Source organism: Anoplopoma fimbria, chromosome 4, assembly GCF_027596085.1.
Source record: "Anoplopoma fimbria isolate UVic2021 breed Golden Eagle Sablefish chromosome 4, Afim_UVic_2022, whole genome shotgun sequence".
Classification (NCBI taxonomy): Eukaryota; Metazoa; Chordata; class Actinopteri; order Perciformes; family Anoplopomatidae; genus Anoplopoma; species Anoplopoma fimbria.
In genome coordinates, this window is record NC_072452.1 from 13,619,700 (window position 1) to 13,645,942 (window position 26,243).

Below are 26,243 nucleotides of genomic sequence, written 5' to 3' on the forward strand. Positions count from 1 at the left end.
AGCCGCTCCAGAGACTGAGCTGGCAGATAATCCAAACTCACAAAAGCACACACAGGTCACAGAAAGGTGAAAAGAGAAATCATGAGGATGAGGCTGTTTGAAATAGAATGTGGCCAGTCGAGAGAACATCAATTAAAATCTTCATTTGATAAAGTAACATGGGCATACCAAAAAAAAAGATGAATATTAGGTTGTGGAATTGCTAGAGGACAAATCAACCACTTGAAATTTCTACTTTAAAAAACAGTGTTGCAACTGGTGAAGTATATGATGGAGACATTTTCTGCGCTAAACTGTATATTGAACGTTTGATGCAGGGTCAAAGAGAGGTTAAACAAGCCATTCCAAGTCTGTTGCATTGCTCGTCAGGAGGCCCGGAATAAACCGGAGAGAAGAGGTTCAAATGGGTTATGTTTGATGGTTTCACTGAAATTGTCAATTCACTCGGGGGCACATGGAGGAGGTGCAGAGTGCGTTTGAGTGTGTGTCCTTGTGTATATGTCAGTTTGATGAGATTTTTATCACCTGCTAAAGAAGGTAGGGCTCAACCACGATGGAATGTGTGGGGGGCAGAAAGATGGGGGTCACTGAACAAAGCCACAAGGAAAAACTGAAAGCTCCCATATATCCTCTCTATCAGTGTCCCTGAATGAGACCAAAGATAAGGTGCTAGTGTGTGTGTGTGTGTGTGTGTGTGTGTGTGTGTGTGTGTGTGTGTGTGTGTGTGTGTGTGTGTGTGTGTGTGTGTGTGTGTGTTTAAAGGCAAGCTTACCTGAGGAGTTTGGCATCAAACACTTTCTCAACATCATGCAGGACTGTTGGCAGGTACTTCAGAGCAGCAACCTGATGACACACACACACACACACACACACACACACACACACACACACACACACACACACACACACACACACACACACACACACACACACACACACACACACACACACACACACACACACGTAAACACAGTTAAAATACTGTCTTGCAATCCTGTGGAAGTTGTTGGTGAACAGAGGGTGATTTTGCCATCAAATAGCCTCTGATCACAAGTGTGAGAAAATAACTTTTGTATGTTTCACAAGGCCATTGTGTGTCTGCCTTACTTTTTGTAACTTTGTGTAATGAAATCTTTATCAGATTGAGAGATCACATTAGAGATGTAGGAAAGGGGAGAGAATAAAGAGAAGAAGAAAGAGGAGTGCTAAGTGGTAAAGTACGGTGTGAAGGGTGAACATGCATGGTTACCCTGAGCAGCAGAGTGGTGTTGTAGTCTGTTCTCATCAGGCTGTTGATGGACTCAAAAAGCTTCCTCAGCGACTCCTCAAACTCCGCCTGCTCCTTCCCCTCGTACAGCCTAGGAGGGCAAGAGGAAATTAATGGAAACGCAACAGGGAAAAACTGAAAAAGATTGAAAGACAGAAGCATCAAACGAACCTCAGAAAAGAATGATGTGAGATGACTAGTAAGGGAGACGAAATGGGGGTTTGGGGAACAAATTGAAAAATGAGTTAAGACAACAGGGGGGATGAATAATTAGTGAGGTTGGAAAGAGACAATAAGAGTCAAAGTGTCAAAACAAGGATAGCTGATAAGAAGCTAAAGTTGGATGTAAATGTAGACAGAAAGAGCCTTTTTTATGATCCAGAGCAATGTAAATATGGAAAGATTATTAGTGCTGTGCAAAAAAAATATAGTTTGACTATGACATTATAGATAACAAAATGAAAAATAGTTCACATCTCTTGTACTTGCTTCCTTCATTTGCTTCTATTCTTTTTATCATCTGTCGCCTCCATACCTTGAGCCAGGTGTGAGTTTGTGATTTTTATATCTAGTCAATCAATGGGAATTAAATTATAGTGCAGTAGTTCCTCATCACAGTTTAAATTGATTCTGAGTAAGTAATGATAATGTTTTTCATCCAGCCAGTGCTCTATGTAATAAGTCAGAGTAATCTAACAATAACAAGGGAAATTACACCCAGATTCTTGTGGTTTCATAGAAATACGGCATCCACTGAATTGGCTGCAGTTCCTCACTTATTCTTCCAATAACACGGATGCTTGTCCACCTTGGCTCAACGAGCGGGTTAGAGAGAGAGTGAGCGAGAGAAAGAAAGAAGTGAATCAAAGAAAGAAAGAAAAATCTTCTTATTGTTTCGTGGAGGTTGGGTTCTAAAGCACAAATAAACACGCCCACACTTCCACACAACCCTGCGGTAAAGTGCAGCACTGCCGGATTTGAATGAATGCAGTTGAAGCGCACGCCTGTCAACTGTGACCTCTCTCTTAGTAAAACACACAGACCCTATTACAAAGACAGAGAGCAGAGGAGAGAGACGGAGACAGCGATGTAACCCGGTCACTATGTTCTGAGTGTGCAGTATTTTTCAGAAAAATGCTGCATAATATACCTTTGAGTCAAAATTTTAATTTACATATGAAGCTGTAAGACCGTGACACCAAAAGTATCACACTGCCTAAGAAATTTTCAGAGTCAGTACTCACATGTAATTCAAAGACTATAGTCTATTAAATTGATTCAACAAACTACTGCAATATAATGTTGACAGGGTTAAACTAAACACTGACAAGCTCCGACTGCAGTGATTATAACAATGCTCCTCTGACTTAACAAAAAAAAAACTGGGTTATTTTTGTTGCTGCTATTCACATCACATACACACACCCACACATTCCTCTAACATCCCTTCAGTGGAACTTCCTCCACCCCAAGCAAACTTCTCTCTCATCTGTCTCTCCGCCCCTTTTCTTCCCCCGTCTCCTCACTATCTCTGTGTGATTTAGTGGAGCTGTGCAGTTGTTAATTACAATACAAGTTATGAGTTTTGGAGGTAAGGATTAGCATGTGGCACACAGTAAATGAAGCATGTGGGGGGAGGGATTAGGCGGTAACACACAGAGGTATTATCACTGGGCTCTTTGCAGAGTACAGTTATGATTACAGACGCATTGTCCTGCTTAATCCACCAGGCCTGTCTGTAAATGAATGTGTGTGTGTGTGTGTGTGTGTGTGTGTGTGTGTGTATATATGTTTGTGTGTAGAGAGAGAGATGATGTCTACACACACACACACACACACACACACAAACACACACACACACTCACTCACTAAAATAGTTGTACTTAGTAGTTGACAGGGGTGCGCTTCAATGTTAGAGCCTGTAGGGTAACACTTAACCAATGCATAAATACACAAACACACACTCAGGCACTCACTACCCCTACATTAGCATAACAACAGAAGTACATTATACTACTTTTGGAAACTAATACTGTAGACAGATGGAGAGCAGAGAGAGAGAGAGAGAGAGAGAGAGAGAGAGAGAGAGAGAGAGATGAGGAGCAGGGAATCAACAGGAGAGAGGGAAATGAGGGAGGAACACTGAGAAAAAGTGTGAGGAATGGAGGGAGTGGGAGGAAAGTACAGAAGGACGGCTCAACTTCATGTAGCTCCTGATAAAGGGAGGGAAAGGAGAGCAACAAGGCCGACGAGTCTCCCGAGAATTATGAAACCAAATCAGTCACAAATGTCAACGCGTTATAATTTGTGTTCCATTCTGGACCAATCAGTAAAAATTTGAAATGCAGATATTTTGCACTACACATGACAAACAAGCAAAAAAATGATGCAGTGACCAACATTGCTCTGATGGATCAATTAAGAATTATTCAAATGATTCTGCTCCTCTAAGACTGATTGGTTAAACTTTTAAAACATGGGGCAAAGAGTCACACAATTACTTGAGTATTGTAAAATCGTGTCTGTGTTTAGGTTGTTTTTGTAGACCCCTTAGGCCAATAAGTAAATAGTGGCCGCCCCACTGTGATGAATGTTATGTCTTTATGAACTATTCCTCATATTTCAATGATTGTATTAATATTACAACCAGGTATTTAGTCTTCCAATATTGCGATAACCAAATTGGAAAGCCTTTGTGAGAACTACAAATGATTACGTAATCATAATGTAAGATTTCATTGGAAACAGAAGTGATCTCTTAATAATAAGATCCTTCTCGCATTAATGACAAAACCTGTTCAGAATAGAAAACACCCTTATGTTTAAATGATAAGAAGAATGCAGCGTACTTAAATAGAAAAAGGTAGTGAAGAAAATAAATAGAGGCGGAATGAAGGGAAGAAAGAAGGTGAGATTTAATGTGAATGAAGGGATGGGAAGAAAGAGGATGAGGGGAGGATAAGACAGACGAGAAATATGGAACATAGCATGTGCTCCGGGGAAGGAAAAAGAAACCGATACACCTGATGAACTAGAATACAGGGAAGTAATGCGAGAGCCAGGGCGTGAAGGACAGAAAGAAGGTGAAGGAAAGAGCAGAATCTAGTACAGCGTGCCTTTCATATATCTGAAACAAACATCACACGTTCATAATAGACTTTGCATGAACAAGAAGCCAGTTTGACAAGCTAATAAATCTTCAGTTCTGCCTATTTAACTATTAATGACTGCTAGTCTTGATGGTGATGATGATGGAGCCTTTCAGATTCACTAGCAGCACCAGTGGCTCCTTTTGAATAGCTGATTGGCATGACAGGGCCTTATAAGTGGAGGAATCTGATGTGAAAACTTAGGATGCAGAGAAAGTTGAAGTTGTCGGCTGCAAGTAGTTGGGGGACGACAGATAGAGGAGGAGAGGAAGAGAGAAGGCGAGTGAGATTAATGGGCTTGGAGATACCCAGGGGAGGCTGGCGACTGGAGCTCCAGGAGCCGTCGGGCTATAATGTGATACGCACACGCACACGCACAGAAACACACAAAGACATATACTAAGAACAATGCTAAATGTATATGTGTGGGCAATTGTACTGTACATGCACGTGCCTACACATGCACTTAAACAAACACACACACTCACCCACTTGGGAATCCACATTTATGCAGCCACACAGATCCACACACTGAATAAATAAACAAACACACCCACCATGTCGATAAACAAACACCAATTTTAGGCAAACAAAGCCGGCACAAACAGAGCTCGGTTAGACTTTGAATGACAACACACACACACACACACACACTCACAGACACAGATACCATTCCACCTCATATACAACCACTAAAACACTACTTCTAAGAGAGATACACAACTCAAAACAATACATACATAAACCTTGCATTATGTGAACAAGCACTCAAACACAAACACAGATATGTGTAACATTACACACACACACACACACACACACACACACACACACACACACACACACACACACACACACACACTTGTTGTGAATCATGTTTCTGATCTCTCAGCATCAATTTTTTTTCGCTGCAGTTATAAATAGTGTTTACACTCATCGTATGGTGCAGCGCTGGGCTCAGCACAGTGCGTGTCATAAGTCTCTCTTACAGGAACTCTGTCTGATGTTTCGATGGATGACCACTCAGCAGTCCTGCCCTGCCCCGTCATTAGCACTCATCCGGACACTGCACCTCATCATCAATGCTTATTAGCAACGTTAGTGCTGTAATCAGCAGCCTTTTTCTCACGGAGCTGTCAAAAACGATTACTCTTGCCGTGTCACTGGGCTCTGTGTGTGCTCAACAAGAATCTCTATTTGCATCATTGTGGGCCAAAAATAAATCAGTAGTCATCATGATAGTGATCAGTCCACAAAAAACAAAAGGTACACAACCACTCACTGGGAGTAGAGCATGCGTGAGCGGACGATGAACTTGAAGATATACTCGAGTGCTTTGAGGGTTCGGAGGATGGGCTCGCACTGTTCACCTGAGCTGGACACATCCAGGTACCTCTTCAACACCGACATCAGCTTTCTGGGAGAGAATGATATGAGAAACAGATGGGAGGGGGGGGGGAAAAAAAATCAAAATCATCCAGTGAGAATTGACATCCTTTTCTGACGTTCCACAGTTTGGAAAATGAATCACCAACTCCATGTTTCACTTCCATGGAGCAGAAAGACAGAGTGCATCAGAGTGAGAGTGAAAGTACGACAGAGAAAAAAGACCGGCAAGGAGAAAGGAGGTGGGGAAAAAATGGCAAAATAGTATTTCACACCTCAACAGATGTACCTTTCGCACAGCTCACAGACATTTTGATTTGCCTTCAGATGATAGGTGAAAAAAACTCTTTACACACACACACATAAATATTAGAGCGTGTCAAAGCAGCCAGAGAGAGGTGTGGGTGGCACAGAGTTCAGTGTAAGTTTATGACCCAGCAGCATTTCTCTGCCCAATCACTCACTGCATAATACCAAATGGCATGAAATACCAGCATATTCATAATACATTAAACAATACTGTAGGCCTGAAGAGGGCTGAGACTCTTTGCTTTGTGATGGCTTTATTTCCATGAAATGGCAACAGGGGATCACTCATTAACTGGTTTAAACCTACCCAATCCTCTTTAACAATAAAAGTCCCCTTAAAAAATGAACTCTAATCTGGCCGCACTGCTGTCAGGGTGGCCTTGAAAATATTACCAACGTTGTTACCATTCAGTCTTCCCTGGTTTTGTTTTGGTCCATGGCTTAAAGGCAAGCACAGGAGGATTTATACATTTTTAAGAGCAAGCGATAGGGAGTTTAAAATGTAGTTAGAGAGTTTTACATAACTGCCTCTGGGCTGATAGGCGTTAAGCTGCAGTGACCCTCTTAAAGAGGGTGAACACCAACACACTGGCAAGGGAGGAGTGGAGTGATGGTGGAGAGACAGATGAGTAGATGGAGTGAAGAACAGACAGGAAGAGAGAAAAGAGCAGTGAAGGGAGGAGGAGAGTTGCAGGGATAATTGGGCAAAAGAGGAAGAGAGGAGGAGAAGCAGTTGGGAAATGCAAGAAGAGATTCAGTGGGGAAAGAGAGCAGGAAGAGTAAGAAATGCTTTTAATTTCCTAACTGAAGCTTTGGCAATGCAAACAAATGTTGTCTCTAGCGCCCACTGAATCAAGTTAAGTGAATTAACAGAGAGTAAGAAGCAGGCAGAAGTGTTTGGGGCGCATGCCTGAGTGCTTATGCTGCTACTCCACAGAGAGGCGGGGTTAAAACTATAATCCTGTTCAACAAAGTGCTCCAAAGGCCAACACACACACACACTGACCTCCAGTGGCAGCTAGATACAGTGCAATATGCACTCACTTAACATTTGATCTTCAGGTGACATTGAATTTACACACAATAGGTTTAACACATATTCCTTTGGCATGAAGACAACCTGCATTAATGCTGCGTATGCATTTCTTTAATTTAGGCTACTGTGTCCAACTTTCTAGGAACCTCAAAACAGTCTAACAGAGAGATTATCTAATGGGGTTCCATTAGATAATCCCCTAGAGGTGGGAGAATTGCCTTGTGAAAGATCGTACTCCTTCTTTTGAAACACAAACAAGAACAATGCTGATACACTGTTTTGTTTTCACACAATAGAAGTATGGTATGTTTTTTATGTTTGTTGACATGAAGTCTAACATTGTGATTACACATCATACTGATATCTAAATGAAGCACTCAACTAGGCTTTTATGGAGCCCACAGTGAAATGGTTTCAGCCTTAAACAGCCAGTTGTGCTCAGGGAGTTCATATTGTCTTGCAGCAGATTAAATAAGATGTTACATTAACAGCATTGTTGCATGAGAATACTGATTTGCGACTGAACTCTTTGCTTTTTGGAGCACCTATCAAAAATGTATGTGACTCTTTTTATATATTTGGCTCTTATTCACGTTATAAGTTCCCTGCCAACAGTGTTTATATTTGTCTTGTTGCTTCTTGCTCAGTCTGGATGTCTAACATATAATGTAACTATATTTGTCAGCTTCACATTCAGTTTTCTGAAGAGAAAAAAGGTACAAACTTTGGTTGTTATATATTCATTAGAATGTGATGCAAGCCATACATGGTGAGGGCAACACTGTCTCCAGTCAGACAGGAAACGCATACAAAATGTAACAGTATGAGATGAAAGGAAGTGGGCTGCGATCCAGGAAGTAACCTACTTGTAGGCCAGTGTGGCGCTGAAATGCTGCTTGATGTAGGCCTCCAGCACGGTGTTGAAGTGCTGGAACTTCCTGTCAGCGATCAGACCTATGATGTGTATCTGGCAGACAAAAAAGGGAACAAACAGAGAGTCAGGGTTACATGTTTACGTAGCGGTAGACTACAAGGCATATAAGAAGAAATGAACAATCATTCGACAGACAGCTTTATTTGAGAAAAACATGTATAGGGTAGACGATGCAAAGATGTCAGACTCACAACACACAGAGACAGCCTGTCACGAAAACAGCTGCATCTGTTGACAAGCCAGACACACAAGACATTATCGGGGTAAACACGGCACACACTCACCAAGGCGTCAAACACGAGGATGTCGTAGTCGTCAGTCTGAGAGTGCTCCATCATGATGTTGAACAAGGCATCCAGAGTGTCCTGCAGAAACTAAACGCATACAAACAGACAAAGGAGAGGCCCAATGAGAGCGCACACATGCCAGTCTACACACTGATGCGAGGGCACACTTATATTCACACCACTGACCTTGACCACCTCCTCTCCATCGATGATTTTGAGCTTCTCGAGGTTTTCTCTGAGGAGTTCGGGTCGAGTCCTCCACTTGAGCAGCCCCAGCAGGCCCACTGGAGAGGAGAGACACACGGAGTACATTTATGTTCGGCTGTCTGAAACACAGCTGTCTTGTTTGAGAATGGATGCTGATCAAAGCAACGAAATATAGTCTTAGTTGTAGAATGCAATTTTCTAAATTGTTATTTTTCGTTTTCTCTCCTAAAACGTGTCTCATTCTGTGTTGCACAGAATACATGAACTGTAACACTGTTTTTACCTTTCAGTGATACACATATATAAGCTTTTACTCTTCCTAGTGAGACTGTCAGCTGAGCATTTAAATCCACAATGTCTGTCATTAATTCTGCTACAGTTTGACACAGGGCAGATTTCCATGTCTCTGTAGGGCTGCTCGCTTGAAGCTCACTGCTTTTCCTGTCCAATAATGTCTGACTCGCCAAGCCAAGCAGCACATCTGGTGGGTGCCCCCAATCAACACCGTGTGCATGCAAGCCTGAGAGCCATTGTGTGTGTGTGTGTGTGCGTGTGTGCGTGTGTGTGTGTGGTACAGGTGATTAATACTGCAGGATAATGTTCATTATAGTGATGGACTGGCTTCCTCAGTAACAGCTGTTGCACTGCACCTGTGCCTGATGCACCACACTGTCTGGATTGTACGTGCGCTTATGCATTTGTAGATGTGAATGTGCACTTCAGTGTGTTGGTGTTTGTGTGTGTGTGCGTGTTTGTATGTGCGCCCTCTAGAGTGGCTGCCTGCCAGAGTGTGTAGGACAAAATTACATTACTCCTCCATAATCAAACCCATGTATACACACAGCTCCTCCTATCCTGTGCTCACTATACCATGACCAAAACACGTCCCACCCACATACACTTGTAGTTCTGCTACCATTTACCTAATAACTATACAGTTGACTCGTGTTTAATTGTATAGATGTCTCCTTTACCCTTACCTCACCTCACCCTTCAGTTATTGTCATCATGCATTACCTTTTAGCCTTAAACCTAAAAATAACACTAGGCCTAACACGGTCAGATAGGGTTAAAGGTTATCTGCAATTCACCACCAGTGCTATGGATCTGAACTTCCTAACCATTTAGCCCAAGAGAAGAGGGTATGCACACTAGTAGTGTCTTCAGGCTCAACGAGACCTTCTAAGCAGTGGAATTGTCCTCTACCAATTTCACAGCCACCAGATGATTCATGGTCTTGGCTTGACCTTATTACTCTGTTGAGAGAAGATGTTAATTCATGTTTTTTTTGACGTGTCAAGTTTAATTGCAAACACCTTCCCCTTTATAATTTCTTCCCCAACCTTTCTTCAACCTTTGTGTGTGAGTGTTTGTGGATGAAAGTGTTTTGCCCTGCCAAGAGTAGCTTCATGTCAACCACAATGTCACAAAAGACACCTTCCCCACACAAACAAAAACACACATGCACCTACCGTTCTGGGTGAGTTTGGTGGAGCAGACCAGGGTGGAGATGGTGAAGCTGTCTCTAGAGCTGACTGACAGGCCTCCGCTCCCTGACACGTTGCTGGAGCTGCGGCTCAGCGTTGCCACCTTGTGGGTGTCGCCATGTTGCTGGCGGGTCGAGGGCAACGACAAATAGCAGTTGACATCTTCCATGCGCTTGCTGTCACCCTGAGAGGACAATGGACGGGAGTCATTTTCAACCCATTAATGTTGACACACCAGTAATGCTACAACTTGCTAATGATGGAACAGATGTTCGGTGGCTCTCACGGCAGTATTGGGATGAGAACTATATTTCCTGTGTTTAATCAAAATGTCTTGATGCAAACACGGAGAAAATGACTCTGGGGTTTGCTACACTTGCAATAATTTATCAGACCAGCACTGAAGGAAAAGTGACAAACCAGGCTTGAAGTTGCCAGTTCCAGAGCAGTAATCCTCTGTGATCACTAGGACTTTTCTACTTCTACCTAACTAAACTTTTTTAACTTATAACTTTGGAAACTTTGGGGCCAGGGCTGAAAAAATAAGATCTATTTTTACAGCATCTTTCTTGCAGTAAGTGTTGAAAAGCTAGAATGAACACATGGACAGGATATATTGGCAAATTGATATTCTGTCTATTTTAAGATTATAGATTCATTAGGGTCTCAACCTCAAACTCTGCCTTCTTTAATGTCAAACCAGTAAGTAATAATGAGTGAGTGGTTGGCAAAGCAGGGAATAAGAGATTGAAGTCATGAGTGGCACAGAGAACGAGGGGAATGCAGGGATAACAAGAGATAATCGACAAAGAGGGCACATGGAGCCCATCCATTTGGTCTTTGAGTGCATTACGAGTAATTAATCTTCATTGCGTTTGGCATTTAATCAATAGGGGGATTCAATCTTAGCTTTGGCTCATTTGGCAGGAAATCTATTTCGCTTCAAGCAACCTGGGTGGCCATAATCTCCCATTCAGACTCACTATATGTTTGTCTTTGATGCTGGATACAACTGAGAACTGTTACAGTATATTTCAGACAAACATGTTTTGTTTTTTTCTACCATCTTTAAGGCAAATCATCCTAATGACCTGTAAAATCGACCCACCATTTTTACTATCATATACATACAAATGCCTTCGATATTACGTGGGGAATGGCAGCCAGCTTTGGTACAGTTAGAATAATCTTCCCCATTCATTCAAGTCTGAGCATGAATGATGTATCAAAATAATTTATAAACTGGCTGTGTTACTGTACTAACCACCCATTGGTGACCTGCCACTTTTGATTTGACGTACTACATCAGGGAGCGTCTTGGTACCTGAATGGTTACAGTGCTTGTCATATAACTGCCACATCCCAGGTGAGATTACAGCCTGGGATGTTGGTTTCATGTCATGCTCCTCTCTCTCCCCCAATTCCCAGCCTGTCTTTATGCTATCATCTGTCTAATTAAGGCAAAAAATGCCAAATAAATACATCTTGAAAAAAGAAAAGATTTCAGATGTATTGTAGTTGAGCTCTTTAATCCAAAACTCATCATTAAAGGCTCACTATGTTATTTATTACTCTCAGAGGAGCTTTAGTATCTTAATAAGTCTGAAAGCTTAGGTCAAGGTGACAATAAATCAGTTGCACATCAACTTTAAAATTAATCAGGTTAATTTACTCTTTATTTAATTTGTCTTTCTTTGAATAAGACACTGAACCTGTTTGTGAGTTTATCTGTTTATTTTTGCAAAAGTTCTGTTTCTGACCTTGAAGACTACAAGGTCATGCAGCCCATCTTGTAGAACTGTCCCATCCTCCTTCATCAGGCGCACAAAGGCCATGGCAAAGTTCTTCTCACTCTTGTCCTTGGCTGGAGACAGATTTGTAAACAGAAAGAGGGAGGGTCAGGGGAAAAACACATCAGGGAAATAGAAAGAGAGAAGGGAGGGTGAGACTCCGGGCATGGGAGGAAAAACAACTGATTTGTATAATCAAGTGTGTGTAATGATGCCCTGGGTCATTTTACAAATTGCTTCCAATCACTTGGTCTTTTCAGTGTCCCATAATGCTCAGGGGATCAGAGTAGAGAGGAGTGTGGGTGTATGGAGAGAACAGACAGGCAGAGAGGCTTATACTCACACTCCTGGGAAGAGCGGTGTCTGAACATGAAGCGTAAATGGATTTTGTGCATTTCTTCCAGAGGGACTGCCACCTGGAGGACATGTAAAATCACAGATACCTTTACATTTTTACAAGTATACCATCACATTCTAGGGGTTTATTTTTCTGGAAAGTTACGGTTGAGATGAGGAATGCAAATGCATAAACATCAGACATGTTCAAGGAATCTCAACTAAAATTGATCCACTAACTGCTTTTGACTTGTTCTGCAACTCCTTCTACAACACACACACACCTTAATTGTCTCCGTCCAGCGGGGCTGTTTGATTTGGTAGTAGATGACGGATCTGTACTCACTGACCAACTTATCCCCTGCTCCCAGACAGATGGAGTTCTAGGAAAGAGGGAGAGAGAGAGAAAAATATGTATCATATTGAGCTGAAGGATTTTATGTCTGTGTGTTTATGTGCTAAAACTGATTTATTATTCTGGGATAAAGCCACGTGTATGTGCCCCCTGACTATGAAAGGGTGAATAAGCGCTTGATCAGTGCCGTGCCTGCTCACTGGCCCGTGCCACACACAGACACGCACACACACGCACACACACAGATCAATCCGTTGACACAAATCCCTTCTCTATTCAAATACACTGACATGCTCTGTGCGTACTCCGCCTCATCTCTTCATGCTGCTCACCTGTATGACCTTGCCCTCCTCATCGCAAACCCACATGATGACCTCCACGTTTTTCTGTGTCGTCTTGTTGTATTTGTCGAAGTCGCCGCCCTGTAAGGTGAGGTAGATGTCATTGCGAACATCTCCCGGCATAATGATCTCTGGGAAGCCCAGCTTGCGGGCCACCACGGTGCTGCGGTCCACCAGGTGAGTGTATTCCTTCCGGATCTGAACTATGTCTCCTACCAGAGCCTTCATAGTCACCCACAGACCTGGAGGGAGGTGGGGTAGAGGAGGAGGGAAGGCTATGCATTAATGCTTTATGGAGTATTTTTACACATTTGGAGTAAAACCGCTGAATTATTTTACCCTTTTTTAGCAATGTTCAGTTAAAAATACATATTCTTGATATTCTCCTGAAAAATCCTTTAGAGCCTCAAGATATTTAGAATCTCAAGACTTATGAGTGTTTGGACATATGAGAGACTGATTTATGGCACATACTGTATTTTATATATTACTGCCTTGAATTGGGTCGGTAATATAGAGAGTAATAATTTAACAAGATGATAGATACTATTGTGGAGAAACTATGTTTCATTGTGGGCTTTAATTAAACAATGTCCATCGTCAGTAAAGAACCTTCATCATATCAAAGGTTCAGTATACTTTATTTATTCCAGGTACTGACTTATAAATTATTCCCTCCTAATGAGATTTTATGTCTTTTCACTACACTGGTTTACAGACCTGGGAGCGAGACATATTCTCCTGTTGAACTTTAATTTAGGGACCAAAACTAAGCCCCAAACACAGGTTAAGAAAACACAGGGTATGTGTACCTTTCAGAAAGTTAAAGTCAATACTGTGTTTCACACACTTTGTTGGAGCAAATAAATAAAAATAAATGTAAGAACGTTAACTTGGACAGATAGGTGCCACTCCAGGTTATTTCAAATGAGGGATCCAGAGATGAATTTGTATTCCACTCCGCAGGTTAGTAAATTCAAATGAAGGCCAAATGAATGCACAAGGAATTTCAAGGCCCCAGCTCTATTAAAATTGAATCTAAAACATTTTAACATGTTTTCAGGACCTACAGAGACCCTGAAACATTCAGCTTGAGAGCTGAACTTAGAGTGAGATCCACTCTGTGTAAAATGTAAGTATTTATCAATAGGGAGCATAACGTCAAAGTGTTTCAAAGTGAAGCGTGAAATTGAAAATGTCTGCTGTTGTTACATACCACACTGTAATCAATAAGACTTTAAAAATGTCTGTGTTCTTTTTGTTAAAGGGGTGTAAAACAGGGGGGCGAAGTAGACAAAGAAAATTGCATTATCATAATAGGCAGAAATTTAGTTCAAAGGAATACAGGCTCTCAAAGCTTTCAGAGAAATTATGTGACAAAGCATTGACAGAGAATGGACAGAGCATGGCAATAAAGGGGTGAGTTATTTTAGGGAAATACAGAGTTGTTGAAATCTATACTATGTCACAAACCCACATCTTTTAGGTTAACCACATACCTACAGGGAATACTCTGTATGTGTGTGTACTTTGGCAGAAGCCTCTCAAAGTGAGAGGAAGGACAGCTTAGGGGTGAGTAATGTTAAGAACAGACATCTGGAGACCTCAGGTGCTCTGTCCATATCTGCTCGTCCAGGAACACCTTTCATATCTAGGTTATGCCTAGGGCTTTCAGGAGCGAGAGGAAAGATAAAGGCTGAGCAATATGAGAGTGTAGTCCAACATGCTGGGTCACTCTATGTGGAACAAGACAGTGTCAACCATAGGGGCTGTCAAAGTAAGCCATAAACATGACGTAGCGAGCCGCGAGACTGGAGGCTGGTGAGGGAGAAATAAAGGGTAAGTAATATGAAGACATCGGCTCGAGGGCGCATGCTATCCATCAGGATAAAGTCTGTCATTCTCGCCCTAGGAACAGAGAGAGGAGGTGGCTAGGTGATGAGAAATGGCCATTTTGTCTGACCACAAATGACTTGCAGCATACACAGTCCAGTGGGAACCTTTAGTGCATACAGCACCACTGACTTTAAGGGTTACATGGCTTACGAACTAGGAGACAGAGAAAGAAGCCAAACCTTGTCCACCACTGTCTCCTCGTGATGCTGTCACTTTATTCAGCAAGGAGTGGAGAAAGTCATTCTCAGCAACTACCCTGGATAAACACATAAAAACACACTTTAAGAACACACAAAAACAGTTTGATCTTAAAATCCTGCAGATGCTGAAACCTTCGCAAAAAATAAATTGCAATATTGCTATTTAATAACCAGGAGAATTTGTGAGTAATAGAGAAGGAAAAAAGGACCTACGGGAAGAAAGGGATGAAAAACTGTTTCTCCTCGTCGCATTCGATCTTCCCTTTAATGAGATCACTAATGTCCATCACTGCCAAGAAAAGGAAAACAAATGTGTCTGTGATGAAAAATATCAAAGGAAATGCTACGGAGTTATTTCTGATGAACTCACCAATGACAGCCTCTGTGAACATTTGGATATAAATCTCTATATTACAAACTATTCCAGCAAACCTGCCGTACTACACACCCCAATAGCTCTTTGCAGAGGTTAATAAAGGATAAAGGCAACTTTTTTGAGCCAGTGGTAGCAGCAATAGCCTCAAGGATGACAGAGGAGGACAAAGTTAGTTGACGGTCTCCATCAATATTTTAGTTTTGTTTGTGCAAAAGATGACTGGGGTTGTATTAGTCAGCTCCCAGGTGTACATATGGGCGATAATACCTGGTAGCAGCATCAACTGCTGACAAATCAGAAAAAAATAATCTGACCTTTGGGAACAAAATAAACAATCACTAAGGAGGCTACCAAATGCAATTATTGCTGGCTAAACTGGTGACATTTGGCATTGGAATAAGGAAAATGAGTCTCATAACTACAAATAATACTTCACACATTGCTTGAACACTTGGGTTGACAATTTAGAACCACCTTTGACCAAAAAATTTCAAGTACCTGCCACCCCGAACGGTCGCCTCAGGCCTTGAGTGGACTTCTTGTTGTTTGACTCTTTCAGGTCCATCCTGCCCACTCTCACTATCTGACAGATCAGGTAAATCTTCTCTCTGCACAGGTCCTTGTTCCCCAGGTCCTGGTAGAGCCAAGCAGAAAGGAGAACAGAGAAAGAAGAAAGCAAAAAAACAATAAGTATGGAGTGGAAGTGGGAATAAGAGATACAAGGATGAAAATATAGAGGAAAGAGGAGTTGGGGGAGATCAGGTTAAGTGAGAGAGAAAATTTAAAAGCAATGCAATCCTCTAAGAGGGGTTAAATCTATTCCAACAGTGCTGTTTAGTGCTGAGAAACAGTGTGACAGTGCCCTCCACTGGTTACTTACTGTAAAGACAACCTTCAGGTTGTTGAGCATGTCGATCTCCTTTGGGAATCCTTTACTGCCCCAACGCACCAAGTAGTTCTCACTGCACAAAGCATGGACAACAGTTGTTGTTACTGTTCTGCAAAGCTATACTACACAATATTTTAATATACAGCCACACATAGTATCAAAATTGAAGTTGGAATAAAGATTGTCTCATTTCTCTTGATTAAAACTTTGCAGATTCACTCTACTTAAGAAGATTAAAAAGTTTTGTTTTGGGTAGGTAGGTACATTTCCATCTACAGGACTTGATGAAACAAAAATGTGAGTCCCACCCAGGACTGAGCGAGTGCTTGCTTGCCCCAGATAAAGCTGGACTGTTTGCCTCTCTCATCTTTAGGTTCTCTTTGGCGGAGGATCACAGAGTAGTCTGTCTGGTGTTCATGGGCATGCTACAGTATGTGAAGTTTACTGATGTGACACTAAATGATGTATGGGAAAATAAAGTTTCAGTTTGAGTGGATCCACAATGTTACGAGTGCAGCTGCATAACAATTTAGACTGAAGTGCTATAAATAAAACCCCTCTATTCCCAATAGCCTTTTTTTTCCTGACACACAAGCATGTACCAGACACTGACGGGATGAATGGTAAGAAAGACAGCAAGACAGATACATAGATGAGTGTCTATGGGTACAGTGGGGTGAATCAAAGCTGAGAAAAAGTTCCTAAAACATTCCTGTCACAAAACCCACCATCTACTATTTGTTGCACAGAGACCAACAACGTAAGGACCAAGCATAACAAGAGCAAATGAGACAGAACAAACCAGGACAACTGCCAGGAAAGTAAGAGACGTTGGGTGGTGGATATATATTGAGAAAAACATGATCGATCCAGATCTATCTTAATACTCCCAGCTGCAGTGGCTTAGATATACATAGTATGACAGTGAGTGAGGCTTAGCATCAGCACTGTCAGGAGCCACACAGCACTGCCAGTCATTATTTGCTGCCCTATAATTTGTGTTTTCTGTATTCTTATTTTTGGTATCCCATTGTTCTTATTTAGTGGGGTTTAACAATGCAGGAGAGAGGACAAGTGAGTAAGCAAGAGGAGAGTTATCAGCCAGCTGAGGGAAAAGAATCTGAATTTGAAGTCAATGATATTTTCATTGGTTTCTGTCAGTAAATAGTTACTAAGATGGATATGTTGGAGGATAAACCAATCTTAATGTTTTTATTATATTTAATGGACAGCGTTAACGTATTTTATGATCTAAATCCTTGACAGATGAAAGGGTTGAATTAAATCTGCCAGACTTCAACATAACCTCAGTTTGTTATTTGAAGTCGTAACAGACACATTCGAAGTTTAATATGAATCTGGGGCTTCAAAGCATTCTGAAAAGAAGACACTGAAAAGTAAAAAAAACACCATGCTATAAAACACCTTTTAAAGCTCACTGTATGAGGCAGGGGACTACATTTAAGAGATAAGGACTAGTGGCACCTGATGATGGCCTGTTTGATGGGGTCATAGAGGGACATGAAGAGCTCTGAGTCCTCTCCGATGCGACACACAAAGTTCCTGACGAAGACGTAGAGGCTGTGTGTGGGGGAAGACTGGATTCGTGCTGAGATCCCGCTGTGGTCCGTCTGGATGTTTGACTGCAGGAGAGGACATTAGCTGAAGGACTTGGGACAAAGGTTTAACAGGATAAAATGCCACCTGAAAGCCTTTCATTTCAAGGTCCTGAGCAATCTGGTTGGCTGGTACAAGAATAAATAGTTGGTTACTTCATTCTTGAATGTAACAGCTTCAGCATCCAGATTGTGGGTTTGCAAGGGAGAAGAAAATTACGGAATCAGAATATCGTAATAGGGTACATTCTCTTCTTACTAATGAATCAATGTAAAATAGACTGCATGGAGATGAAATGAAGTCAAGCCAATTTGTATGGAAATTAAATCTTAATAAGGCTTGACAGGCAGATATGATTGGTCAGTAAAATGTATTATGTGTGGCATTTTCATGTAGATAAAGTTTCATTATTACATTTAGTCACTACTTTCTTATCATAAAAAACTAAATGAAACGAAAGAAATTGCAAGTCCACCTATTCAATCTATTTAATAGATATCTAGTTCACAATAGCTTTAATATTTTGCCATGAACCGTTTTTGGGGATAAATCCCATGGTACACATGACTCTGGGAAATCTAGTGCAGTTAAACCAAAGCAATAACAAAGAAGCCGCCTAATGAATGATATTTTAATTGAAGCATCTGCCATCAAAACCACCAATGAGATTCTCTGTCTGTCCGATGAAACTTTCTGTGTGGCCCTTTCCCTCCTGGGTTCTAGTTTGCCTTCTTATCTTTTTCCTTACCTGCTCCTCTTTGATGCGCTCATTTATCTTGGCTGTGGCCTCCTCGTGGGCCCGAAACAGACTGATGACATTGGCCCGTTCTGGGTCCAAGATGTTACCATCTTCATCCCGAACCACTTGGTCCAGCTCCAGGATCCTGTAGTAGAAAGCAGGAAATAACGCTCAGGTGAGGATTTGGAAGATTGATCGAAGGCATACAAAGGACGGATGATAAAAAAAGCAACATGTGGAGATAGAAAGGGAGAAGAGAGGAATGAAAGATAATGGTAGACGATGCTGAAAAGTTTGAAAGATGTGAACGGGTAGTTGAGACGGGTGAAAACTAGTGTGAATGAGTGATTTTTCTTTTTCAGCAGACATACTTGTTGCCGTAGTCAATCTTGGAGGTGACTTTCTGCTTGAGCTCCTTGAACTCGTCACTGGGCAGAGTGCCAGACAGGAGCTGGGAACGCCACTCCATTAGCTCCCACATCAGCCTCTGGACCTGCTTCACACGCATCCGTTTATTGGCCTGTGTAGGTAGATGTAAAGTGTTACACTTAAACACACACACATTCACATACACAAAGGTTTTTTTCTTGTTGGTCTTTTACCACAAAGAGTTGCTTCCATATGCTTCCCCACTCCCTCAGTGTGGTGGTAACCTCCTTCACCAAGGGCATCTCTGCAGACATCACTAACTCCTGATCTCTGTAGTGGCACACACAAACACAAGAAAACATAACAGTCAAAAAACATAACTTTTGGAGTCAGATGAAGATTATTTTGAATGCACTCACCCTTGTTTTTCAATGACGACCCCCTTAAGATGAATGAAACTGGCAGGGAACACTCCCTGGAGAGGAATATGCATGGGGGAGATCAGGGGAAAGAAATACATCTCTGGTAGCTTTCACCTTTCCTATCTACAAAGCTGGTTTAGTTATTGTCACCATCCTGCTAAAATCATTGTGATGTGCTGTCTGATGTAAAAGCACAGGTTATGTTTGTGTGAGCTCTTACCCGTTGGGCTTTGTTCCTAACCAGGTAGCCTCTGTACCATCCTGAAAGACAAATAGACTGTCACCTTACTGCCATATTGACATGTCTACATTAGCAGGCCTGTGGTGTTCACATGTAAATGTGTACGTGTCTAGATCACATTTTGAACAACTAAACCTAGTGGAAAAACTGGTACAATAATCAAACAGATTATTTAAAATGCACCATTAGGCCTGAGTTATGTAAAAACTGTCAATATATTACTATGTGAAATACGTAGTGAAATAGGAGTGACAAGAGATGCAGACAGCCAACATATTTTACTTAACCCAAGGAAAAGTATTGTTTATGAAAACTTTAAGTAATAACCAGCTTGTCATTTTGACAATATTGATGATTTTGTTTGAGGCAGCTGCTTTTTTGTAATGACAATAATGCAAAATATTGACATATCTTGAATGTTTCACGGAGAAACATGTGATAAAACAACATGGAAAGGTTATTTAGGGGCACCGTACAGCATAAGTGAAAATAATAATAATACAGCCATTTTTATATTTTCAGATATTCTTACCATCGCAGAACTCCTGGATCTCGACTGCATCTCCAACCTCGAGGGAAAGCTGCTTCTCTCCCTCGCCGACAAAATTCCACCTAACTAAAAAGAAAATATTTACAGTCTGATGGGAGGTGCATTTTATAGACCGCTGTTTATTGCAGATACAATGAAAAAACTTCCCAAGCACACAAACACGAACTGGGCGGAGCCAATACGTTAAGTTTATGAATGTAGCGTGAGTCTAGGATAATGCGACTAAAGAAACAAAAGACAGAACACGTTTATCTTCGTTCACAAAGGAGAAAAACTGAAGAAATCAGTGGAAAAGGAAAGCTACTCCTACCCTAAGATGATCAAAAGTTGAAAATAGTTAATGTCACCAACAGAACCAACTAACCTGATGGTTTATTCTTGCCTACATTCTTATTGTCAACACCTTCTCTCTCCCTTTTTCCAGGCCTCTTCAGTCAGTGAACCAAAAAACATTGTACATGGCCACTTGATGGACTGTTGTTGGACTGTTGGCAGGCCAGCTTGCTTATAAAATATTCACACTGAGCTAAAAATGAAAAATTTCAAAGATAATCGATTGTGAAAAAAATTATACTTAATCAACTATTTTTTATACAATAATGCCAAACATCGCCTCAAATGTTACATCAAATATAAACTACAGTTTGTTGCAGAAAAGAAGCGCAGTAGTGAAACTGTCGTTGTCTGATTGTCTGCACTAGCTCACAGGCCGGCTTTGCTCCTTCTTTTAGTTGATGGTTTTCATTAAAAAAAAGCACTTGGTCACAATATGATGGCTAAATAACATAATTCTGACTTTATAAAAAGTTGCACATCATTTTTGGACTAATGCTTCATTTCAAAATGAAATGAAAGGTGTACAGTTCATGACATTATGTGGTTTAGACAGTATTTAGATGTACGGCCTCAAATAAAATACGTCCCTCCTTCTTCCTCCACTTCCTGTGTTGTAGTCTTACGCAGAACAGGAAGAAATTCAGTAGATAAATAACACTTCATTAAGTAATCTTATTAGTAATTGATTCAAAATGTTAGATAAATACATTTCCATTTTCAACATCAATCTTAAGATATAAAGCTGTAAAAAGAGTTAAAAACTCCAACGAATTGTCTTCATTCACTTACAATGCAAACTACATGCCTAAGTTACTGATAAATGAATGCATCGTCTGCAACAAGCCAGTTTAGATCTGCTATAACATTCAGTCAATCTGTATTTGAAGTCAGAAATCAGTATTCCTGCTAAGCTTGTGTCTGTCTTGCATATCTAACGGAAACACATGCTGATCAGCTCGGCCATATTCAACCCACATTTCAGATAAACTACAGATTGTACTGAGAAGATGAGCTTTACCCATCTAGGATTTGTTCCCAGTGCCAAAAGCAATCTCTCCACACTTAAAAATGTCATTTTCTTGCTTCTGTATTTATGAGTTGCATAGTGTAATGCATAACGATTGCCTACTAACTGCCACTCCATCAGTTTAGGATGGATGGTAACTTTCAATTCAATTTCATCCCCCAAAACAATCCATTAGCTCTTATACATTCTGTTTCATTGAAAGTAAATGGTGAATATGATTTTAGGATTTAAGTTATTTTGTTGAAATTACATCTGATGTGTACATCCTAAAGTTCTGTAAGGCCGTTAGCACCTTCTCACATCCTGTTAAGCAGGAAGTGATGTGCATCTGTTTTTCTCTTTCTTATTCATAGCATATATAGTTTACCATCAGACCTAAATAGAGAGACACTTTAGAAACACGTTTGTGCATGCACACATACAAAGACACACACGAGTGAGCTCATACCGACTTACCTACACCGTACCGCTCCATGTTGGTACTCGTCCAAGGAGCCATGATCGCATGGAGCCCTACTTTCTATTTTGAGTTTTGTCTTTCCGATTTACCTCCTATTTCTTTCTCCCTCTCTGTATTTTGAGAGTGCCTGCTCAACTCTTTACTTCTGTTTTTTGTACATCAAATGAAAGCAGCAGGCCCATCCCCCTTTGACTCTCTTCCTCTTCTGTCTCTCCTCTCTTCCTGAGTTCAGGCCGTTAAGGGGAAGTGGGTGAGTGTGACAAGGTGGAGTCCTACTGAGCCCACAGGCCTGCGCAGTGTGTGAAGTCTACATTTTGCTCATTTGGACTAAGCTGATTACTTCATCTGTATTATAATTGAATGCAAAACATGTTTCTTGTTACAGCAGGGTTAAACAGTTGTTTAAATAGCATGCAAGTTATATTTGTGATCTCTTCCAAAAAAAAGGTTAAAATTAGTACTGGACCCCACACAATGTACAAAGTCAGTGAACCGTGGATAACTTCAATCGATAGTTTACCAGCTCCCACTGTGTGCCCTCACCTCTTCTCTTTATGTGTCATCCCTCAAGCTTGTGAAATCCAAAGGGTTTGAAGTTGGAAGACGCAGCATCACAGGCAATAGCTTGATGTTGTGTTCCTGTATGAATGACTTCATCTCACCGGCTCTCCACAACAAGACAGAAATGGAAAAATCTCCAGGATGAAACCTGGTGGTTAAACAACATACCACTAATAATTTTATGTTTCCAAAAGATCATTTAAAGTGGCCCTATTATGCTTTTGCACTTTTCCCCTCTTCTTTAGTGTGTTGTATATTTTTGTACATGTAAAAGGTCCGTAGAGTGTAAAACCTGAAGTCCACGCCTAAAAGGAGTTACCCTCCCCCTCAGAATCACTGCTCCTGAGCTGCCTAAAACGGCTCATTTGAATTATCTCCTTCATTTCTGTAACTTTATGAGGTCACAATGTAACGGAAGTCACGTAAAACTCTCCGCCTAGTCTGGCCTGCACTCAAACATAAAAGAAAATGATGGAGTTAAACTACCATGGTGTAGTGGTTTGACAGCAGGCTGTCATCCAGGAGACCTGGGTTTGAACCCTGCTGTGAGCTATTGTTCATTTGTCATTCTCTGAAGGGATGGTTTTTTGAAATGTGAAACGTTGACCAATAACAACAGAGCGGGCTAACTGACCAATCACAGCATACTTTGCTTTCTGGAGGGACGAGCAAGCGCTACAACGGAGCATTTCATCCGGTACATCCCAAGTCACTTATTTGTCATTTCCTTGCTCCTCGATCCTCGCTTGAACCGGAAGTCCTTCTGCGCCGCCATATTGACGGCCGTCCCAAAGCTCTTATTTCGGCTCTGAGGAGCGAGGATCGAGGAGCGAGGAGCGAGGAGGGATCTCCGAGGAGCCATGAGCGATGCTGCACGAGGGCATCTTTCCAGGAAGTGTTGTGAGGGCCGACACGCCCCCTCATTGTTCATCAGTTATTTGAGTGGACGCTGCAGCCGATCGTACTGATCTGATATAGCTCATCATCGATGGAGTTTCATACCAGAGTGAGGACAGATCACAGATCGAACAGACTGAAAAGTCAGAGAGAAAGAGAGAGAGTCTGTCAGTATGTCTGTAGAAACACTTTTACATCATTTATCTTCATTTCCATTCATTCATATGAGGCTAATAATTCCTGAGTGTCGGTTTGATGAGTTATGTAATTCCAATTTACCCCGAAACATTGAGCCTAATCAATTAATTCCAGTGTTTAGGAGAAACCATAATCATATTCTGGATTATTTAATTATGACATCACAATCCGAATTTCAAAAACATACAGACGTTAATAATTAATAAATAAGACAAACGCATTCCGCCAGTAGAAATCGGTCCTTCGCATATGAGCAGGACACAGAACACAGTATAAATACTAACAACATAGTATAAATACACAGAACACAGCATAAACACACAGAACACAGTATAAATATTCAATGCAGTTTGTTAAACAGGTAACAGGCTGCAGAGAGAAATACATTTCTACTCTGGCAGTGATGATTACTTTGTGTCATTATTAATATTAGTACAGTAGAGATTACTTTGTGTCATTAGTAATATTAGTACAGTGATCATGTGTGCAGACACAAAATCAAAAGTCTCTCCAGCTGTTAGAGCTGACTGACAGCTGATCCAGCTGTGATCAGCGGCAGCCGTCATCAGAAATAGACGTTGCCTCCCATGACGCTACAGAGGAAAGGACGTCTCATTTCTATTAAAACGCATTTCCTCGTGTGAGGGAAACGAGGATGCAATTAAGAGACTTGGGATGTACCCAGAGAGAGGGTGAGAAGAGGTGCTGCAGGACAGAAAAAAAACAAGGAGGATTATGAGCATGTAAACATGTTGTAACTGTAACTTGAGATAATAATATGCACCCGGAAAATAGCATAATAGGGCCCGTTTAAAATAAATTATGAATATAAAATGCTTATGATACAAGAAGTTACTCTGGAAAATGGTATCACTTATTACAAATTTGCATATAGCAACACACCAGCTCAAACAGCATCAGCACTACAGCTGTTGATTTTACCAAATACATTGAAGAAAGTGAAAATGTTTCAAATAAAGAAGGGTTAAGTTGTTTCTAAATTTGATTGTTTCAGGAACTCATGTTCGAGATAAAAAAACTAATGCAATCCTTCACCTTCCCTGTACCCCCTTCAGATGTTGCCAGGGTAACCATCACATTTCAGTGCCGAGAACCTCCGTAGGACAAACAGCTGGTAATAATAATATATAGGACTTTTTTGAATATTACTGATCCCTCTCTTGAGATTAATAATGAACCACTCTCATATATGTTCAAGTAGAAAAAAACAGGGACATGTTTTATTACTAGATTATGGTTAAAATAGTGACATCTAGCTTCCAAATGCTGCATTTCTTAACTAATAACCATCCATCCTTACAAGTTTTATCATCAGCATGAAGGTTCCCTGTTTAGTTTTTGACCTGTTTTTGTGCTTGAGCTATTTTTGTCATAAGTGAGTCCCCGTTTTGTTAATCCCATGCACAAGTATGCACCAGGGAAGAAGAAGACGGCCAACAAGCAAACATTGATGTGAACAAAAATGCAGGAGTTAAAATACGTAAAAATCAGCTTTTCAAATATTTTGAGGCAGGAAATGCATTCAAAAAAAGATTTTTGGAGCTTTAAGGATATAGACAATGTGTTTTGGTGAGGAACACTGAATGTACTCTTTTTTTTGTGTCATCTTATCTTATCAATATATGGCATATTTCAAACACATTGTTTACCTAGACTGAGAGCTGTGGTTTCATTTCCCATAGTAAAGATCAAAATGTCAATGCTAATGGAATTTGAGGTATCACTGCCAACTGCCTTTTTCACCCTACCAGGCGAATAATTGGTCCCTCTCCGTGCTCTGCCCTGCATGGGAACACTCAGGCCCAAAGGCGTCAAAGCCAAGGCACAGCCAGCTATGAAGTTAATTATTAAAGATATCACTGATGACACTGACGATCCAGAGGTGGCAGCGCCAGAGGTATCTTCACTAGCTCGGAAACTATGTTGTTATGGAAACACGAGGGGAGACAGAACTTGTCAACACATGGACTGGATTTGGATTTAACACTGACAGAAAGGTGAGCATAGAAACATTAACAAGTATGAACATGTGACTAAGTGACCCTCAGTAATGTGTGACAGAATGTGTTTGCTTTAGAATAGGAGAGTGAGAGAAAGACAGACAGGTAGATGAAGAAAGGAGAGTAAGAAAAAAAATGATAAAGAAAGATATGTTATCACAAAGTTGTGTGTAGTGGAACAAAACTGGAACCTTGTTGCTGTGACACAAGGAGAAAGAAGGGTGGAGCTTAAAGGTGCATGGAAAGAAAAACTTGACAAAGACTGATATAACCAGAGATGAACGATAGATGAGGGGATAAAAAGAGACAGCAGCCAGGAGTCTATACCGGAAGGAAAATGCAAAAAAAGAGACAAAAAAAGATTTAATTCAGCATCAGCTATGAGGTGGACAAGGCCAAAGGAACTGAGACAGAGCCAAAGACAGACGGAGGTGAGGCCGATAAGGAAAAGGGAGGCAAAACGACAAAAGATATAAAATGAGACTTAATAATGAGATTGAATGTTAGCCTGCAGCCAAGGAGATGAATTTATAGGATATGATAGAAAAACCACACCAGGG

The 26,243-nt window shown here is 41.0% G+C and overlaps 1 protein-coding gene across 1 annotated transcript in view; it reads right to left on the minus strand.

Annotated features, from left to right (window-relative positions):
* LOC129089686 (dedicator of cytokinesis protein 2-like) overlaps positions 1 to 22,166 on the minus strand; it is an 89,973-nt gene extending 67,807 nt beyond the window's left edge. Inside the window, exons 1-23 of the mRNA XM_054596995.1 lie at positions 22,003 to 22,166; positions 20,166 to 20,249; positions 19,613 to 19,653; positions 19,390 to 19,445; positions 19,204 to 19,300; positions 18,973 to 19,121; positions 18,611 to 18,746; positions 17,731 to 17,888; positions 16,237 to 16,318; positions 15,855 to 15,990; positions 15,194 to 15,269; positions 14,960 to 15,036; positions 12,876 to 13,126; positions 12,473 to 12,571; positions 12,196 to 12,268; positions 11,823 to 11,926; positions 10,048 to 10,246; positions 8,555 to 8,652; positions 8,366 to 8,455; positions 8,014 to 8,114; positions 5,699 to 5,833; positions 1,250 to 1,358; positions 773 to 843 (exon numbers count right to left, since the gene is read on the minus strand). Coding sequence (XP_054452970.1) covers positions 773 to 843; positions 1,250 to 1,358; positions 5,699 to 5,833; positions 8,014 to 8,114; positions 8,366 to 8,455; positions 8,555 to 8,652; positions 10,048 to 10,246; positions 11,823 to 11,926; positions 12,196 to 12,268; positions 12,473 to 12,571; positions 12,876 to 13,126; positions 14,960 to 15,036; positions 15,194 to 15,269; positions 15,855 to 15,990; positions 16,237 to 16,318; positions 17,731 to 17,888; positions 18,611 to 18,746; positions 18,973 to 19,121; positions 19,204 to 19,300; positions 19,390 to 19,445; positions 19,613 to 19,653; positions 20,166 to 20,249; positions 22,003 to 22,045 — 2,465 coding nt within the window. The 5' untranslated portion in view covers positions 22,046 to 22,166. The remainder of the gene's footprint in view (positions 1 to 772; positions 844 to 1,249; positions 1,359 to 5,698; positions 5,834 to 8,013; positions 8,115 to 8,365; positions 8,456 to 8,554; positions 8,653 to 10,047; positions 10,247 to 11,822; positions 11,927 to 12,195; positions 12,269 to 12,472; positions 12,572 to 12,875; positions 13,127 to 14,959; positions 15,037 to 15,193; positions 15,270 to 15,854; positions 15,991 to 16,236; positions 16,319 to 17,730; positions 17,889 to 18,610; positions 18,747 to 18,972; positions 19,122 to 19,203; positions 19,301 to 19,389; positions 19,446 to 19,612; positions 19,654 to 20,165; positions 20,250 to 22,002) is intronic.
* Positions 22,167 to 26,243: the final 4,077 nt, after the last annotated feature.